The sequence below is a fragment of the Electrophorus electricus genome, chromosome 6 (genome assembly GCF_041902795.1).
Source record: "Electrophorus electricus isolate QZ-2024a chromosome 6, ASM4190279v1, whole genome shotgun sequence".
Taxonomy (NCBI): Eukaryota; Metazoa; Chordata; class Actinopteri; order Gymnotiformes; family Gymnotidae; genus Electrophorus; species Electrophorus electricus.
In genome coordinates, this window is record NC_137502.1 from 25,271,866 (window position 1) to 25,290,205 (window position 18,340).

General features: G+C 43.0%; 2 protein-coding genes across 2 annotated transcripts; both read right to left on the reverse strand.

Moving 5' to 3' along the window:
* Positions 1–2,890: 2,890 nt before the first annotated feature.
* Positions 2,891–7,448, reverse strand: LOC118241248 (extracellular calcium-sensing receptor-like). Its single transcript, XM_035525549.2, has 6 exons — positions 7,003–7,448; positions 6,471–6,762; positions 5,484–6,287; positions 5,158–5,388; positions 4,789–4,912; positions 2,891–4,447 (listed from the first exon to the last, which is right to left on the reverse strand). Exons 1-6 carry the CDS (start codon positions 7,416–7,418, stop codon positions 3,549–3,551), a joined length of 2,766 nt encoding a protein of 921 aa, XP_035381442.1. The 5' UTR covers positions 7,419–7,448; the 3' UTR covers positions 2,891–3,548.
* A 6,702-nt stretch (positions 7,449–14,150) lies between these two features.
* On the reverse strand, positions 14,151–17,840 carry LOC118241250 (extracellular calcium-sensing receptor-like). The gene is made up of 6 exons (XM_035525574.2): positions 17,639–17,840; positions 17,101–17,392; positions 16,097–16,897; positions 15,770–16,000; positions 15,401–15,524; positions 14,151–15,049 (listed from the first exon to the last, which is right to left on the reverse strand). Exons 1-6 carry the CDS (start codon positions 17,809–17,811, stop codon positions 14,151–14,153), a joined length of 2,520 nt encoding a protein of 839 aa, XP_035381467.2. The 5' UTR covers positions 17,812–17,840.
* Positions 17,841–18,340: the final 500 nt, after the last annotated feature.

Below are 18,340 nucleotides of genomic sequence, written 5' to 3' on the forward strand. Positions count from 1 at the left end.
AGGTAAGGCTTCTTGCAGACTGACATCAGAGCCCTTCAGCTTGAAGGCAAATCTTAGAAGTGATTTGTGTTCATCAGGACTCGAGAGAACTACTCTGAGCAGTCTCTGTTTGGACTCCTCAACCTTTGGCAAAGTGTTACCAAGCCTGGTAAGTTTACAACCTGTGACCCCTGGGTGACCTGGAGGCAGTATCTTACTGACGCAAGCCTTAAACCACTGCAGATCATCCCTCATTCTGTTCTTCACGCAGGATGAGTATGCCTCACGAATGTTGCAACATATTACACTACAATCAGTGTATTGATCTCCTCTTCTAGGTGTACTGACCACCTGACTAACACCAGAATTCAAGCCCACTTTTGTCATCTTAGAACTAGTAAACACAGCAACCTTCGAATTGTCTAATGAAATAAACTGGCCAGAAGCAGCAGGGATGGGATTATTAACGATCTTCTCAGTGCTCATATTGTGTAAATCACATGTGTGTGGTATGATAGGACTAGCAATGAGTTTGGTTTTTCTAGCTGGTCGTTTCGTCTTAGTCTCTGGACCACTAGTTGCGAACGGTGGACAGTCCTCATCCATATCTGAACCAGAGTGGGGTTGACTGATGTCAAGAATCAAATCCTGAATGTTTGAATCTACTGGCTTTCCTACTGGAAAGCCCTCATTCTCTACACTATTTGCCTGCCTAGAGTTGCTAGAGACTGAATCTGTCAACATGTTTAACTTGTTGTCCATCAACTGCAAGCGTGCAGACAGTCCATCTAACACATCCAAGCATGCTAGCACTGCTTCTAATGAAGCGGACGATAAACCAGATCCATAGGTATCAAATCTAGAACAACAATCCGCACAGTTAAACACCTGTGCGGGGCGAGCTCGATGAACATACTGATCACTTTTACGTTAATTTTTAACATTGTGGAACACTGCAAACCAGGATGAAGGGGATCATATTTTTATATGTCTTTTATGTATATTTGAGATTTATATTTTGTTATCATCAAGTGTGTGAGTATGTGTAATAGCTGACATCTGACTGTAAAGCATCCTTGAGTTTGAGAAAAGTGCTGAATAAATGTAACTACTACTACTAATAAAAATTAACTCAGTATTTCATAGTTAGCTAAAGCTAGCTAGGTGATGTACTTAGTTAACCTACATTTGCTTTTTGCATATAAACAGCTTGATTGTTTGTCTAATCCTAATTATTTATTAATAATTAAAAAAAGAAACCCTACAAATGATAAAGAAATATTCTATAATCTGCTCATATTTTTATCTGGAGTACAAACTTCATGAATGCAAGTTACAGTTTCAAGGATCAGTGAGAATTTAAACTTTTGGTAAATTTGCTCATTTAATTCATACGATCTATGTAGATATTCTGACAAAAGCCTAATCCGTTGTATTCAGATTGTCACTGTGCAAAGGTAAAAGTGGAATAATTTTTTAAACATACAGAATCTCGACAAACCTTTTACTGCTTTAGGTGTTAAATATATCAGACCAACTCTGTGGATCAAAAGCACAACACGGCGCTTCCAGTGCCAAAATGTGGGCGCATCTTTTGGTGAGTGTTCTCCTGAAACTGTCTAATCTTGGATTTAGATATGCCAATCAGCTGGCAATAAGGTCTCAAATCTGGCAATAAGGCCTCAGCATCGACTCCTGTATCTAGCAGTATCTTAGTTGTATGACATCTTGGTCTTTTAAGGATGACATTTTAAGGGATCTCTGACACCTGCAAATTATAGACAATAAATTTCCTGGACATAAGGAGAAGGTCTTAATGTTTAATGAGTTTTGCATCTGCTAAATATCATAAATGTAAATTAAAATGACCTGAAATAATTTTCTGAATGGTTCAGCAGTTAACTACTTACATTTGCTGGATAATTGCTTCCTCTTATAGGCATGGGTAAGGTTAAGGAGTCCTTCTGGATAGATTGTTTTATCCATGTGCACATTAAAACAGTAGCAAAAATATTTATCTTTCTGTGTGTTGAGAGAACTGCAAGTAGAGATTGACAAATGTGCAAAACAGATCTATTAAAAAACACAAAAAACATGATGTAGCAGTGAAAAATAATCTCTCTCTCTCTCTCTCTCTCTCTCTCTCTCTCTCTGTGTGCATGCATTTGTTTCTTTTTTTGCCATGCAGAAAACCTTTTATATGTCTGAGTCTCAATTATGCACATATAGTTGCACATATAATGCACATATGCACATATAGTTGACACTGTATTTAAACCTACTCCATAACTGAGTTTCAACTGTTTCATTTAAATCACTGCTAAGAGCAGTACCCATAAATGTCACTAATAAGGAGTTAAACATCATGCCATGATGTAGTGTTAACCTTTGGATGGGCCAAAGTTTTGTATGTGTACTATTCCTTTTTAATTTGTATGACATGCATATCAAGGCTTTTGTTTTTAACTAGTAGGTTCAAACCTTGGTTTGATCACTCTTACAAATTTTTTTTACCATTTCTTAGCACAGAGATGACATTCACAAAGTAGTGGCATGATAGGAGGTGTTGCACGATTACGAGAGTATCAGACCTAACACTGGAGTTTTCACACAGGCAATTGTCTCTGCTGGGTTGAGAGTGGTGTTCTGCCCAAAAAATATCCATTCAAAAGTGTTCTTGTAGTCAGCACAAGACTTACTTAACTTAGTTGAAGAATGTCTGACAGAATTTGTGTGTGGGAACTGATGGGCTATGATCCTAATAAAGTGGTTGATGACAGTATGCATACACCGCATGTACCAACGTTTAATATTTGCATTGAACACATCACAGTTACGTAAAATACTGTGACATAGCCTATTATATAGAGACTATGAAAACACGTCATATCAGGATTTCCAAGGAATTTATCTGTATTTTACTGAGTGGGTAATCCCACATATTTTCAGGTTTGGCTGCAAATATAGCGGTGCAGGGGTGTTTAGATGCCTGGCAAGGCCAGTGGGACAAAAGGAGTAGCTTCCACTCTGCAAACAGTTCCATTATTTTTTGTGTTGTATTCAGTATTCTCTATAATTTTCCTTGTCCAATTTATACGATCATTTGAAAGGGATAGCAGGGTTTGAGACATTTATGAAAGTTAAATGTTTATTCACTCTGATATATTGACTATTCTGGCATAGACATTTAAAAAAATAAACTGACTACTTGCAATAAAATGTACCCCTTTTATACACATTTGATACAGTTTTCTTTTTCAATAATTCAGATATTGATTAATGTCTCTAGATTTATAGTATTGTAGCATTTAGCCCAGAACTATTTTAAATGATTACAGAGTATGGGAGTGATTACACAACTATGCAAAACCATGGCATAACAGATTTGTGGTAGTCTGGGAATATAGGTAAAGGGCAGACATTGTAAATTTATTGTAACTAGCCGATAACCTATGTGTAAATGGAACACTTTGTAACGCCTTTAATTTATAGGTCTACAGCGGCATAATAATTTCTATGCATCTATTATGTAAAATCACCTGAAAGTAATTTTGTTAAATTTTGTTTCCCTATTTGGCCATCATGTTCTTTTTTAGATTCTTTTCTGGTCTGAGTAGAATGATGTAACACTTTGGGGCAAATATACACAGCAGAAGGCCGTAACTGGAGGCCAGGATGGCAAAGACCTCCACTGCCACTGTGTACTTCCCTGGAGAGCTGACATATGCTGGAACAAAGGCGATCCACACAGCACAGAAGATCAGCATACTGAATGTGATGAATTTTGCCTCATTGAAATTCTCCGGAAGCTTCCGGGCGAGGAAGGCCATAATGAAGCAAACACCTGCCAGCAAGCTGATGTATCCCAGCACCAGGGTGAAGCCTGCCACTGAGCCCACAGCACAGAGCAGCACCACGCGAGCTCCAAGCTCACCTCCTGCACTTTCCGTAGGTACAGGAGGTGCTAACACCAGCCACAGCACACAAACCACCACCTGCACCAGTGTGCAGAGGAAAATTCCTGCTTTCTGCTGAAAAGGGCCAAAGTAGCGCATCACATTTGATCCTGGCAGAGTTGCTCTGAAGGCAACCAGGACAACTACAGTCTTACTGAGCACACAGGCCAGACACACCACAAAGCTGATCCCAAACAGGGTATGGCGCAGCATACAGGACCAAGGTACAGGCCGGCCAATGAAAGGAAGTGCACAAAGGAAGCATAGTTCGAGTGAAATCAGCAGCAGGAAGCTTAGCTCTGAGTTGTTGGCGCGGACCAGGGGCGTGTCCCGATGATGGAAGAAGGCAGCCAGGATGGTCCCAGTAAGTGTCGCCCCAGCAACAGACAGCACTGAGAGGACAATGCCCATATTATCTCGAAAGGACAAAAACTCCACTTGTATTGGAACACACACTGTCCGATCAGTGCTGGACCAGAACCGTTCTGGACACTTGTTACACTCTGTGGAGTCTGTAGGGAAGAGTAAAAAGAGGATGTTTCATTTGACAATGAAGGAGGTACATTAACATTTTAACTTTACAGAGTTTTGCTTTAACTGTTAGTACTTTAAATGTATCAGGAGAGGTACATTGTCTGATGATATAAATGTTATGTCAGGGTTTAGCACACTAATATCTTGCATGTTGTAGTATCTCTACATAGTGTTTGAATCCTTGAATTCTGCACAGAAAGGTCTAAAATGGACTCAAATGAACCCTGGTAAATCAGCACTATTGAAGGACCAGCAAAAGCTGAGCTTTTTTCTAGCATTAAACAATAAACATACTGTTTTCAGTGTCATTGAATAGTACCTGTAGCATTGCTAATCTCCCCTGTTGCACATGGTATACAGTCATAGCAGCAAACAGGCTTTCCTTTCTGCACAGCTTTCCTGGTGCCCGGGGGACAGCTCTCACTGCACACAGACACTGGCACCTGAAGAGCAGAGGGAGAAATCTCCATCAGCTTGACAAAAACAGGAGGAGGAAACACCATTTTTAAAGACTCAAAAACTACTAAGACATTTTTTAAAACTCAAAGACTCAAAAACTATGAGACTATTTCTTGTTCATGTGTAATATAAATTAACATGCAAACGTGGGTTCCTAACTATATCATGCCTATCTTTTTACCCAGTCATTAGCTGGAAATGTGTTACAGAGAAGCAGATACATTCTTACCTGATCACCCCAGCCTCCTCCCCAGACCACTTTGTTGGTGTCCAGCTGAAAGCCTCGCTCTTGTGTGCTTGCTGCATCAAACTGCCCAACCTTCACAAATGCTACCTTTCCTTCAGGTCCTACATGCCAGTTAATGATGTCATATGAGGCAGATACATCCCCATTCTCATCAAAATAAAGTAGCTCACCCACTGGTGTTGTGAAATTTACTGACTTTAGGTAGTGCAGAAGCTGCCAAGAGGAATAAATCCAAACAACTTTATCTCTAAAACAGCTTAAGCAAATAGAATTTTAACTGATAATTTTTTCATATAATTTTTCCTTACCTGCTTAGGTCGTATCAGTTTAATATCAGGACACTCTCCATTTTTAAATGGTCCTTTGCCAGGCTGACAGATCAGCATGTCGTGAATTGCATTGGCTATAGCATACACAGCCTTATACACATTATAAATAACATCGAAGTAGAGCTCCCCTTGGCTTTCCATTTTCTCTAAGCCTGTGCACTGTGGTCCAGAGAGAGGGTTTGTCTGGGATTCCACCACAAATTTGCATCCAAACATTTCCTCCCAAACAGTTTGAGTCAGTGGCTGCATTTGTTGCCCTCCAGGGCTCAGCTGTGTCAGATAGAAGCCCAAACCCTGGATATCAACCTGCCGTAGGGCAAAGCCAAGAGTCCCTGCTAACGAAATGCCACTCCATGAAGAATAGTGACTGGAGGTGCTCCAGGCTTCAGTGGCAATCCACTGCCTGTCAGTCACATTCTGCTTCACCACTTCTCTCAGCAAGACCTCCATATCTGGGCTGATGGCAAAAGTAACCACCACCCTAGCCTTGGAGCTCTGGATTCTCTCGATGATGCGTCTGATCTTGCTCAATGTGTGGGATTTAGGGATGACCTCCAGGTAGTCAATGCACACATCTGACCCCTCCAGTTCCTTCAGCAACAGTTGCACGCCACTTATCCCATATGCATCATCTCCGGAGACAACCCCAACCCAGGACCAGCCCATTAGGCTCAGCAGATGGACAATGGCCTTAGCCTGGAAGGCATCACTAGGAATAGTGCGGAGGAAGGTGGGGAACCTGGTTCGGTCACTGAGACATGCACAGGAAGCAAAATAACTAACCTGGAGACATGGAGCACAGAGACAGAAGAATAAAGAGATGGAGAAATCACATTTCATCAGTTTCACCAGCATTTGCTTTTGTGGAAAGAATGATCTAAACAAAGAAGTAATAATGTTTATGCTTCATAACTGAATGTTAGAAATGAGGTAAAATGTAAGATATTTTTCTAATTTTCCATTTACCAGGGGGATGCCAAAAACACCCAGAGTATCAGCTAACACTATGGAGGCAGCAGACCGGGCATCGCCAATGATGACGGGCACACTGGGAGCCCTGGTGCACTGTTCTCCAGTTACAGCCTCCTCCTGCCCTGTCACCATCGCCAGCGCAGCACTCAGGGTGCTGCCCTCAGCCAGGCAGCTGTCAGCAGCAAGGTAACCCAGAGTGAGGTTGGGTAGCAGCGCTGGATCTCTGTTGATTTCTTCCACAGTGAAGATCATGGTCAGGAGCCAGCGGTATGCTCGCAGGTTAACGCTGACACAGAGAAACGGAGATACGTGGGACATGTGGAGAAATATTTATTGTTAACATAGAGACAGAACACAGGGAGAGGGGAGGTTTAGTGCATGCAAGTCTAAAATGACAGAACAATGTCCACAACCAAACCAATATAAAATGTCTTAAGAAACAAATGGAATGTCTCTTTAAATATTTTTGCTTGCATTTAATCACTTTGACGCACTAGATTTTTAATAATGAAACTAATTTACTCACCGTTGACAATGGCCTCCCATCACTTTGTGTGTGAATGTGTGGTCAGGTTCTGGAGCAACAAAATGAACAGGGAACAGACCCCCAATGATCACATCACCTTCCTTGAACAGACTCCCAGAGATGGACCTGCTCTGCAGATTGCATGAAGGCTCCACAGCGTGCACCCAGACCATCGCAGCCAGGAGCCCCTGTGCCCATAGCCATGCAGACACAGCCATAGCCCACCAGAGAGAGGGAGAGAGATGGAGTGAGAGAAAGGAAGAGGAGAGGAGGGATTCACGTCTGCAAAGAGAGCGAGAGAAGAAGCTCCTGTTTAGTAGAGGTAAATTTGCCCAGAGCAAAATATAATTTGTGTTAATTGAAGGAAGTCCGCATGGACCTAGAGTAATTTCCCAGCCCACAGCAACAACTGCCATTTTTGTGTCACTGAGTATGGAATTGATTGGATGCATGTGCCAAAAAGTTGTATAAATTGCTACAGTTGTATAAATTGCCTTATAATTTTCACAAAAGCATTAATCTGTTGTAATTTTCAAAACACTTTGGCCATATTACTGTGGGCATACAGTTTCATTTTGAGGAGTTAATTGCTTTACTTTAGGGATAGTTATCTTTGATCTTAACCCACAGAGAAAACAGGGACAAATTAAACAGCCACTGTGATGTCAGGGTTAATTGTTCTATTTTGCCAGGGCTATGGAGCATGATGTCTTCTCTGTTCTTGCTGATTTCGCCTCACCTTGCTATTTATCTTGAGTTTATTTTTGTAAACTTGTCATTTTAATATTGACACTTACAAATTAAATATAATATCATATATAAATATAATATATACTTTGCTCAGATTAAACATTTCATAACTTATGTTACCTTGCTGCTTACCAAATCTTCCATGTTTCCCTGGTTTATGTCCTCATGGACTGCTTTTGATTAAACATTTGCAGTTTATGTGAATAAATATGACCAACCAGAGGACTTTATCATTGACTTTTAATGTGAAGCTCTTTATTCTGTAAATCATGGAAATAAAATCTACCCTTCAAAAAAGATAAGCACACACACACACACACACACACACACACACACACACACACACACACACACACACACACACACACACACAAACAAACAAACAAACAAACAAAAACCCACCACTACCACAAAACCTCCACAAGCTTTAGTTTACAGAAAGCTCTATTTAAAGAAAAAACTACTTACATTCTATAATTCATAGCACTATTTGTAACAGTGCTTCCTCATCTTCATAGCTCCCACACATGTTTTCCATTTCGTCCTAGCCATGTGCCCTGTATTGTCGTTCCACCCTAGCACCTACCTCACCGGCCATTGTTTACATCAAGCATGCATAACTGTTCCATTGAATTGGTTGTGTGTGCATTTTCTGTGCACTGTGTGTGTATACATGTCCTGAGCATTTAAAGTTATGATAAATACTTGTAATGTTAACACATTAGACTTAACCCAACAGCTCAGGCCCAGTACACAAATGTGATCTTGGCAAAGTACTGTGTGCTCCATATTTAAACTTGCAATTGTAAAACAGAGCATGATTTACTTTCTTTGACTTGAAGTTCCAGTAGAGGGCACCTTCCTCTAGTGTAAGGACATCCCCTGCTTGGGCGGCCTCATACACAACACCCACTGTATGAACTCTGATCGATCCATCTGGGTTTGGCTGCCAGTTCATGACATCATTGATAACCAGGGCATCACCGTTCTTGTCAAAGGACATGATGATCACCAAAGCCAGTGGTGAAGTTCACATTCTGCAGGTAATGGACAATCTCACACATAGACAAAACAGACAATGTACTATGACATAGGGACACAATAAACACCCCTTAAAAGAATTTCTGTATTTCAAAGATCCCATGAAGTTAAATCTGTTTTAAATATTAAGTATCCAATATATTCTCAATTTTTTAGTCTTGGTTGCCGTGATGCATTCAGAATTTCCATAAGTGTGTGTGTAATTATATATGTGTGCTCCTGTTTGTGTGTGTGTGTGTGTGTGTGTGTGTGTGTGTGTGTGTGTACACAGGGAGACACTCACCTGCCAGGGCTCTAGGATGTGTATGCTGGCACATCTGTTGCTGATGAAGGGTCCTTTTTCCTCTTCACACTGCATCAGATCATGCAGTGCGTGAGCGAGAGCATAAACAACCTTGTATGCACACCTTATGCACATTGTAGGAAGCCCTGAGTTCAGGCCTGTTTCTATGCTATGCGGGTCTTTTCCCCCTGTGCAAACCTTCATGCCCTCTGTGCAAAGCTTGCTCTCTTTATACAGAACGATAATAGAAAATATACAGAACAGAATAAAATGTCTCCTGCACAGCCCACTATGATCAGGACAGCACAATTAGAATTTTTGACTAATCTGTAATATGGTGGAGAAAATATAAATGTTTGAGGCTTCTTTGCTGCATGACTTGCAGGAATCAATGAACATTAAGTAGAATTGGTAAAAATGCTGAGTATTGGATGACTGTGATCTGAAGCTCAAAAAAGGTTCAATCATGCAACATGACAATGAAACACATGAGTAAATCAACATTGACATGGCTTCCCTCAAACTGAAGATTTTCTGTGTTGTAGAGGGGTCCAAGTCACAGTGTAGACCTCAGCCACACTGGAAAGCTGTTGTATGATCAGAAGAAGGCCATTTAAATAAGACATTCCAAAAATACAAGGGAACTGAAATAGTTCTACACAGAGGACTGGGCCTGAATACCTTCTAACAACTGAGGGGAACTAACAGGCAGATAAAGAAAACATTTGGTTGATGGAGCAGGTCATGGAGGCTCTGGTTCAGGAGGAGGAGCAGGTCATGGAGCATTTCATCCAGGATGCGTTCACTCAGGGTTACATTCACTCTTCCACCTCACCTGCTTTGGCCAGCATCTTCTTTGTTATGAAGAATGAAGTATGAAGTATGTCAGGAAGCCATACATAGATTATAAGGGTCTAAATGTGCTGCTTGTGAAATAACACTACCTGCTAACTTCAGTACCGTCTGCTCTTGAGCAGCTGAGGCGAGCATGTTACTTCACCAAACTAGACCTGTGCGGTGCATTTAATCTTATTAGAATCAAGGACGGAGTTAAATGGAAGATGGCATTTAGTACGGCCTCAGGTCACTATGAGTACCTGGTTCTTCTGTATGGCCTAGCTACAGCACCTACCATGTTTCAAGGTCCTAAGGGAGTTCCTGGGTAGATCTCTTGCTGCTTATATTCATGACATCCTGCTCTACTCACTCTCCTATAACCAACATGTGCATGATGTGTGGAAAGTCCTCAGCACTCTCCTGCACAATAATTTGTACCGCAAGCTGGAGAAGTGCGAGTTCCACCTCTGCAAGGTAAGGTTTTTGGGTTACATCAACAGGAATGCAGCCTAGCAAGGTGGAGGCGGGAACATGAAGGCCAAAACCCCGGTTGTGCTGTGAGCGCCTGCGATTCCTGGGGTTTGCCAGTTTCTATCGGTGGTTCATTTGGACCTTCAGCACCCTCACCAGGCCCCTGACTGACCTGCTCCATGGGCAGGCTACCTGCAAGTGGCATCTGACGCTTTCAAGAACCTTAAGACTACCTTCACTAATCCCCTTCTGCTGCAGAGGACCCCAAAATGCTATTTGTTGTAGTGATCTACACTTCAGATATGGGAGTTGGGGCTGTTTGGTCCCAGCAGGCAAGGGATGATGCCAGGTTGAAACTGGTTACCTTTTTTTTTCTTTCAAGCTATTGCCAGTGGAGCAGAATTATGGAGTAGGTGGCCACAAACTGTTGGCTATGAAACTGACCTTTGAGGAGTGGAGGCACTATCTGGAGGGAGCGCGGCACCCCTTCACAGTGATAACTAAATATCTCCAAACCGCCACGAGGCTTAACTCGAGGCAGGCTCAGTGGTTCATGTCGCTGTTTGATTCTATCAAAGTATCTGAAGGGTGAAGCGCTCTCTCGGGAGTTCAGCGACAACGCAAAACCAACCAGCCAGGAGCCCATCCTCCCTCCCTTATACTTCATGGGAGCAGTCCACTGGGACCTGGACCAACACATTGCCATAGCTAACCCTCACACTCACTGGCCAACAAGTCAGCTCTGCATCTCTCCACGATGTCAGACGACGCTTATCACCTGGGCATATGCCTCCCTAGGCTCAGGGCATCCAAGATCTACATGCACAGCACAATTGCTACCAGCACACTATTGGTGGCTGGCAATGCACAGGGATATTGTACAACATGTGGTGTTGCAGCAAAACACCACACATTCCACCAGCCAGTAAGCTGCTCCCCCTGCCTACACCACATCGCCTCCGGTGTCTCCTCTCCTGGCTGTGGATTTCATCACAGATTTCCCAGTGTCCAAGGGGAACACCGTTATCCTTGTAGTCCAGTGTTTTCCCCTTCTGGTGCTTTCCACTTCCCTGAAGACGGCAGACCTGTAACTTCGCCATATCTTTTGGCAGTTGGGGCTGCCAGATGATATTGTGTCAGAATGGGGGGAAGTCCAGTTTACTTCACTGATATGGTGTGAGCTGTTGGATAAGCAGAACATTACAATAAGCTTCACCTCTGGTTATCAGCCACAGGCTAATGGACAGATGGAGAGAGTCAATCAGGAACTAGGAAAGTTACTGCACCTGTACTGCCAAGACCATCCAGAAACCTGGTGTTCTTTCCTTTCTTAGGTGGAATATGCCCAAAACAATACAGGGGGTATGGGGCTTACCCCCTTCAGCTGTGTTCTGAGGTACCAACCTCTGTACCCCCAGAACGCCCTGATGTCAGACCCACCGACTGTCCAGACATGGTGCCAGCATTGTGAACACATCTGGGAGGAGACACATTGGATATTGCACTCAACCATTACCACCTACAAGAGGAAGGCAAACTGGCACTGAGAAGACACACCAGTACCAGCCCCCAGACAAGGTGTGGGTGGCCTCGAAAGATGGCTGGGTCCAAAGGTATGCTGGCCCCCAAATATGCCGGGCCCTTCACTATCCTCTGTTAATGAAGTAACCTACAGGGTAGACTTGCCGGGGAGTAGCCGTGTATCGTCGCCTTCCACATTTCTGCCCTGAAGCTTGTGGTCACGGGATCCCTCACAGACAGCAGTGCCACTGCCGGACTGCTGGCAATGCCATCGGAACTCAAAGTGGGTCCTGCATATAAGGTGAGTGCCCTTCTGGACTTACAGAGAAGAGGAAGGCAGCTGCAGTACCTGGTACCTGGACTGGGAGGGGTAAGTCCTGGATCCCTATTTAGTGACCTTCATTATGAGCACACGTCCAAGCTAGCTCTTTGCCGACCATGTCAACCCCGCACTTGGAGGCCGGCGGGATCCTCGGATTGGGGGATTTGTCAAAGTGTGCTTTACTCCCAAGAGGAGGAACATGGCTATTCATTCACACACACCACACCTGCCGCGCTCCCAATCACCTGATTACTAATCCTGTGCATCTGTCCCTAGTTTATTTTCCCCTCTATATAAGCCCACAGGTTCTCACAGCCAGTTCTTCCTGTTCCTGTCCACAAGAGAGAGTATCACTGCATCTGCTAGGTCTACACTACCATGATTGCTAACGCCTACAATAATTGCTGCTGCCTGATTGTGCTGTTTACTTTTTTCCTTTTCTTGTTTATTGCTGTGTTTAAGTTTACTATGGAGAATAAAGACTCTTCCACCGCACACTCCTCTCACTCCCTCATTGCTCCCATTACACAGACATTCATAAATTTCACTCTATCATTTTCCTTGACCAATTTATAAGATCCATTCAAAGGGATTGCAGGGCTTGAGACATTTATGAAAGTTAAATGCTTATTTACTCTCTTATATTGACTATTCTGGCCTAGATAATTTAAAGATAAACAAACAGGAGTGTGACGTTATTTGTAATAAAATGTCCCCTTTTTATACATGTCTGGCAGAAGAAACACCAGAGGCTGCGCTCAACCATTACCACAAGAGGAAGGCACACCAGCAATGAGGACAGACATCCCTGTAGCAGCCCAGAGACAAGGTGTGGGTGGCCATGAAGGATAGATGGGTGGGGCGTAAAGGTAACTTAACCACTGAGCTGACCGGGCCTACCCTGCACCTGGAAGCCAGCAGGATCCTTGGGGGATGGGGCATCTGTCAAGGTGTGCCCGGCACCCAGGAGAAGGAACACACCCACTCGTTCACATACACTGAAATTGCCCCACTCCCAATCACCTATGAGAAGCGATGCTGCCTGATTGTGCTGTTTACATTCTTTTTCCTTTTCTTGTTTATTGCTGTGTTTAAGTTTACTATGGAGAATAAAGACTCTTCCACCGCACACTCCTCTCACTCCCTCATTGCCACCATTAAACAGACATTCATAAATTTCACTTGTGTGCAGTCATATTTACTTCATGTAGCTTTAACAGTTATATTTTATTTCCTGAGCAAGAATGAAAACACTTTCTTTAATTCTTTATTACTTTTTCTGGAATTACTTTAATGCTTTAAAAAAAAATCTGCATTACTTTGTGTACATTATTTTTCATTTTGCCGGGCATGCCCATTAAAGCTTTTGAACCTAATTACATTTAATTGCTCAGTAAGTCTTTTTTTGCTTCAAAAATAAAAAAAAACTACAGCACCATATTTCTGTAAGATATTCCATATTTACCAGCGCTGTCCAACACAAGGCACTGCTGGATTGCTTTACTGATCAATCTGTATTTTATCCAGTGGGTAATCTAACATATTATCAGTTTATTCTGCACATAATAAAATGTCACCCTTTTATACACATTTGTTACAGTTGTTTTCTTTTTCACTAATTCATAAATTATGGATAAATGTCTCTAGAGCTATAATATTGTAGCATTTACCCCATAACTAATGTAAATGGCTAAACAGTATGGGAGTGATTACACAACTATGCAAAACCTTGGAGTAACAGATTTGGGGTAGTCGGGAATATAGGTAAAGGGCAAACATTGCAACTTTATTGTAACTCCATGGATAGCTGATATGTTTAACACATTGTAACTCCTTTAATTCATAGGTCTACAGCAGTATAATAATTTTTATGCATCTCTTATGTAAAATCACTCAAATGTAATTTAATATAGTTTTTTCCCCCTATTTGGCCATCATGTTCTTTTTTATATTCTTTTCTGGTCTGAGCAGAATGATGTAACACTTTGGGGCAAATATACACAGCAGAAGGCCGTAACTGGAGGCCAGGATGGCAAAGACCTCAACTGCCACTGTGTACTTCCCTGGAGAGCTGACATATGCTGGAACAAAGGCGATCCACACAGCACAAAAGATCAGCATACTGAATGCGATTAATTTTGCCTCATTGAAATTATCTGGAAGCTTCCGGGCAAGGAAGGCCATAATGAAGCAGATACTTGCTAGCAAGCCAATGTATCCCAGCACCAGGGAGAAGCCTGCCACTGAGCCCACAGCACAGAGCAGAACCACGCGAGCTCCAAGCTCACCTCCTGCACTTTCCGTAGGTACAGGAGGTGCTAACACCAGCCACAGCACACAGACCACCACCTGCACCAGTGTGCAGAGGAGAATTCCTGCTCTCTGCTGAAGAGGGCCAAAGTAGCGCATCACATTTGATCCTGGCAGAGTTGCTCTGAAGGCAACCAGGACAACTACAGTCTTACTGAGCACACAGGCCAGACACACCACAAAGCTGATCCCAAACAGGGTATGGCGCAGCATACAGGACCATGGTGCAGGCTGGCCAATGAAAGCCAGTGCACAAAGGAAGCATAGTTTGAGTGAAAGCAGCAGCAGGAAGCTCAGCTCTGAGTTGTTGGCGCGGACCAGGGGCGTGTCCCGATGATGGAAGAAGGCAGCCAGGGTGGTCCCGGAAAGTGTGGCCCCAGCAACAGACAGCACTGAGAGGACAATGCCCATGTTATCTCGAAAGGACAAAAATTCCACTTGCATTGGAACACATACTGTCTGATCAGTGCTGGACCAGAACCGTTCTGGACACTTGTTGCACTCTGTGGAGTCTGCAGGGAAGTGTAAAAAGAGGATGTTTCATTTGACAATGAAGGAGGTACATTAACATTTTAACTTTACAGAGTTTTAGTACTTTAAATGTATCAGGAGAGGTACTCTGCCTGATGATATAAATGTTAGAGCAGGCTTCAGCATACTAATATTTTGCATCTTTTAGTAACTTGTTATAGTTAGTAATCACTAACTATGTAATGTTTGATTCCTTGAATTCTGCAAAGAAAGGTCTAAAATGGACTCAAATGAACCCTGGTAAATCAGCACTATTGAAGGACCAGCAAAAGCTGAGCTTTTTTCTAGCATTAAACAATAAACATACTGTTTTCAGTGTCATTGAATAGTACCTGTAGCATTGCTAATCTCCCCTGTTGCACATGGTATACAGTCATAGCAGCAAACAGGCTTTCCTTTCTGCACAGCTTTCCTGGTGCCCGGGGGACAGCTCTCACTGCACACAGACACTGGCAGCTGAAGAGCAGAGGGAGAAATCTCCATCAGCTTGACAGAAACAGGAGGAGGAAACACCATTTTTAAAGACTCAAAAACTACTAAGACATTTTTTAAAACTCAAAGACTCAAAAACTATGAGACTATTTCTTGTTCATGTGTAATATAAATTAACATGCAAACGTGGGTTCCTAACTATATCATGCCAATCATTTTACCCAGTCATTAGCTGGAAATGTGTTACAGAGAAGCAGATACATTCTTACCTGATCACCCCAGCCTCCTCCCCAGACCACTTTGTTGGTGTCCAGCTGAAAGCCTCGCTCTTGTGTGCTTGCTGCATCAAACTGCCCAACCTTCACAAATGCTACCTTTCCTTCAGGTCCTACATGCCAGTTAACGATGTCATATGAGGCAGATACATCCCCATTCTCATCAAAATGAAGTAGCTCACCCACTGGTGTTGTGAAATTTACTGACTTTAGGTAGTGCAGAAGCTGTCAAGAGGAATAAATCCAAACAACTTTAATTCCAAAACAGCTTAAGCAAATAGAGTTTTAACTTTCTTTTTTTTTCATTTAATTTTTCCTTACCTGCTTAGGTCTTATCGGTTTAATATCAGGACACGCTCCATTTTCAAATGGCCCTTTGCCAGGCTCACAGTTTAGCATGTCCTGAATTGCATTGGCTATAGCATACACAGCCTTATACACATTATAAATAACATCGAAGTAGACCTCTTGGCTTTCCATTTTCTCTAAGCCTGTGCACTGTGGTCCAGAGAGAGGGTTTATCTGGGATTCCACCACAAATTTGCATCCAAACATTTCCTCCCAAACAGTTTGAGTCAGTGGCTGCATTTGTTGCCCTCCAGGGCTCAGCTGTGTCAGATAGAAGCCCAAACCCTGGATATCAACCTGCCGTAGGGCAAAGCCAAGAGTCCCTGCTAACGAAATGCCACTCCATGAAGAATAGTGACTGGAGGTGCTCCAGGCTTCAGTGGCAATCCACTGCCTGTCAGTCACATTCTGCTTCACCACTTCTCTCAGCAAGACCTCCATATCTGGGCTGATGGCAAAAGTAACCACCACCCTAGCCTTGGAGCTCTGGATTCTCTCGATGATGCGTCTGATCTTGCTCAATGTGTGGGATTTAGGGATGACCTCCAGGTAGTCAATGCACACATCTGACCCCTCCAGTTCCTTCAGCAACAGTTGCACGCCACTTATCCCATATGCATCATCTCCGGAGACAACCCCAACCCAGGACCAGCCCATTAGGCTCAGCAGATGGACAATGGCCTTAGCCTGGAAGGCATCACTGGGAATAGTGCGTAGGAAGTTGGGGAACCTGGTTCGGTCACTGAGACATGCACAGGAAGCAAAGTAACTAACCTGGAAACATGGAGCACAGAGACAGAAGAGCAAAGACATGGAGAAATCACCATTTGATCATTCTGTATCACCAGTGTTTGCTTCTGATGGAAAGAATGATCCATATAAAGGAGAAATATCTGAGCAAAAAGATAATAAATAAAAAGCAGTTTCTTACATGTATAAGTACCTAAACAATGTTACTTTTCTAATTTTCCATTTACCAGGGGGATGCCAAAAACACCCAGAGTATCAGCTAACACTATGGAGGCAGCAGACCGGGCATCGCCAATGATGACGGGCACACTGGGAGCCCTGGTGCACTGTTCTCCAGTTACAGCCTCCTCCTGCCCTGTCACCATCGCCAGCGCAGCACTCAGGGTGCTGCCCTCAGCCAGGCAGCTGTCAGCAGCAAGGTAACCCAGAGTGAGGTTGGGTAGCAGCGCTGGATCTCTGTTGATTTCTTCCACAGTGAAGATCATAGTCAGGAGCCAGCGGTAAGACCTCAATTCAAGGCTGAAACAGAGAAACAAAGACAAAGGAACATGTGGAGAAATATTGATGGTTAATGTAATGAGAGAGCATGGGATGAGGCGAAGTTCAGTACATGCCCGTCTAAAATTACAAAACAATGCCCACAACCAAACCAATACACAATGTATTTAGAAACACATGTAACAATATCATATTAAATATTTTTGCTAACAATTTCACCACTTCAATACACTACACTTGTGACAATGAAACTCCCAGTTTACTTACCCTTGACAGTGGCCTCCCAGAACTCTCTGTGTGAATGTGTGGTCGGGTTCAGCAGCTTCAACATGAACAGGGAACAGACCCCCAATGATCACATCACCTTCCTTGAACAGACTCCCAGAGATGGACCTGCTCTGCAGATTGCATGAAGGCCCCACAGCGTGCACCCAGACCATCGCAGCCAGGAGCCCCTGTGCCCATAGCCATGCAGACATAGCCATAGCCCACCAGAGAGAGGGAGAGAGATGGAGTGAGAGAAAGGAAGAGGAGAGGAGGGATTCACGTGTGCAAAGAGAGCGAGAGAAGAAGCTCCTGTTTAGTAGAGGTAAATTTGCCCAGAGCAAAAAATAATTTATGGTAATTAGAGGAAGTCCACATGGACCTAGAGTAATTTCCCAGCCCACAGAACCAAGTGAGCAAAATGTGTTTTGTCTCATTCAATTCAGAATTGATTGGATGCATGTGCTTTGTAGATATAATTTTATAAACTACTTTGTAATTTTTACAAAAGCATTAATCTGTTTTTTACTTACAATGGGTATATAGTTTCATTTTGAGGCATTAATTGCTTTATTTCAGTGAGAGTACCCCTTTATATTAACCCACAGAAAAAGTAGGGACAAATTAAAAACCCATTGTGATGTCATGGTAACTTGTTCTATTTTACCAGGGCCATGGAGCTTGATGTCTTTAGAATTCCAGAAT

What these genes read in the sequence shown, in the direction of transcription:
- LOC118241250 (XM_035525574.2), bottom strand. Translation starts at nt 17,811, where the DNA reads ATGGTCTGGGTGCACGCTGTGGGGCCTTCATGCAATCTGCAGAGCAGG. An exon ending in CTGGGAGGCCACTGTCAAGG is followed by an intron (nt 17,393 to 17,638) that starts GTAAGTAAACTG and finishes TCTCTGTTTCAG; the next exon opens with CCTTGAATTGAGGTCTTACC. An exon ending in GAGGAGGCTGGGGTGATCAG is followed by an intron (nt 15,525 to 15,769) that starts GTAAGAATGTAT and finishes TCTGCTCTTCAG; the next exon opens with CTGCCAGTGTCTGTGTGCAG.
- LOC118241248 (XM_035525549.2), bottom strand. Translation starts at nt 7,418, where the DNA reads ATGGCAGTTGTTGCTGTGGGCTGGGAAATTACTCTAGGTCCATGCGGA. An exon ending in ATGGGAGGCCATTGTCAACG is followed by an intron (nt 6,763 to 7,002) that starts GTGAGTAAATTA and finishes TCTCTGTGTCAG; the next exon opens with CGTTAACCTGCGAGCATACC. An exon ending in AACTGATACGACCTAAGCAG is followed by an intron (nt 5,389 to 5,483) that starts GTAAGGAAAAAT and finishes TCCTCTTGGCAG; the next exon opens with CTTCTGCACTACCTAAAGTC.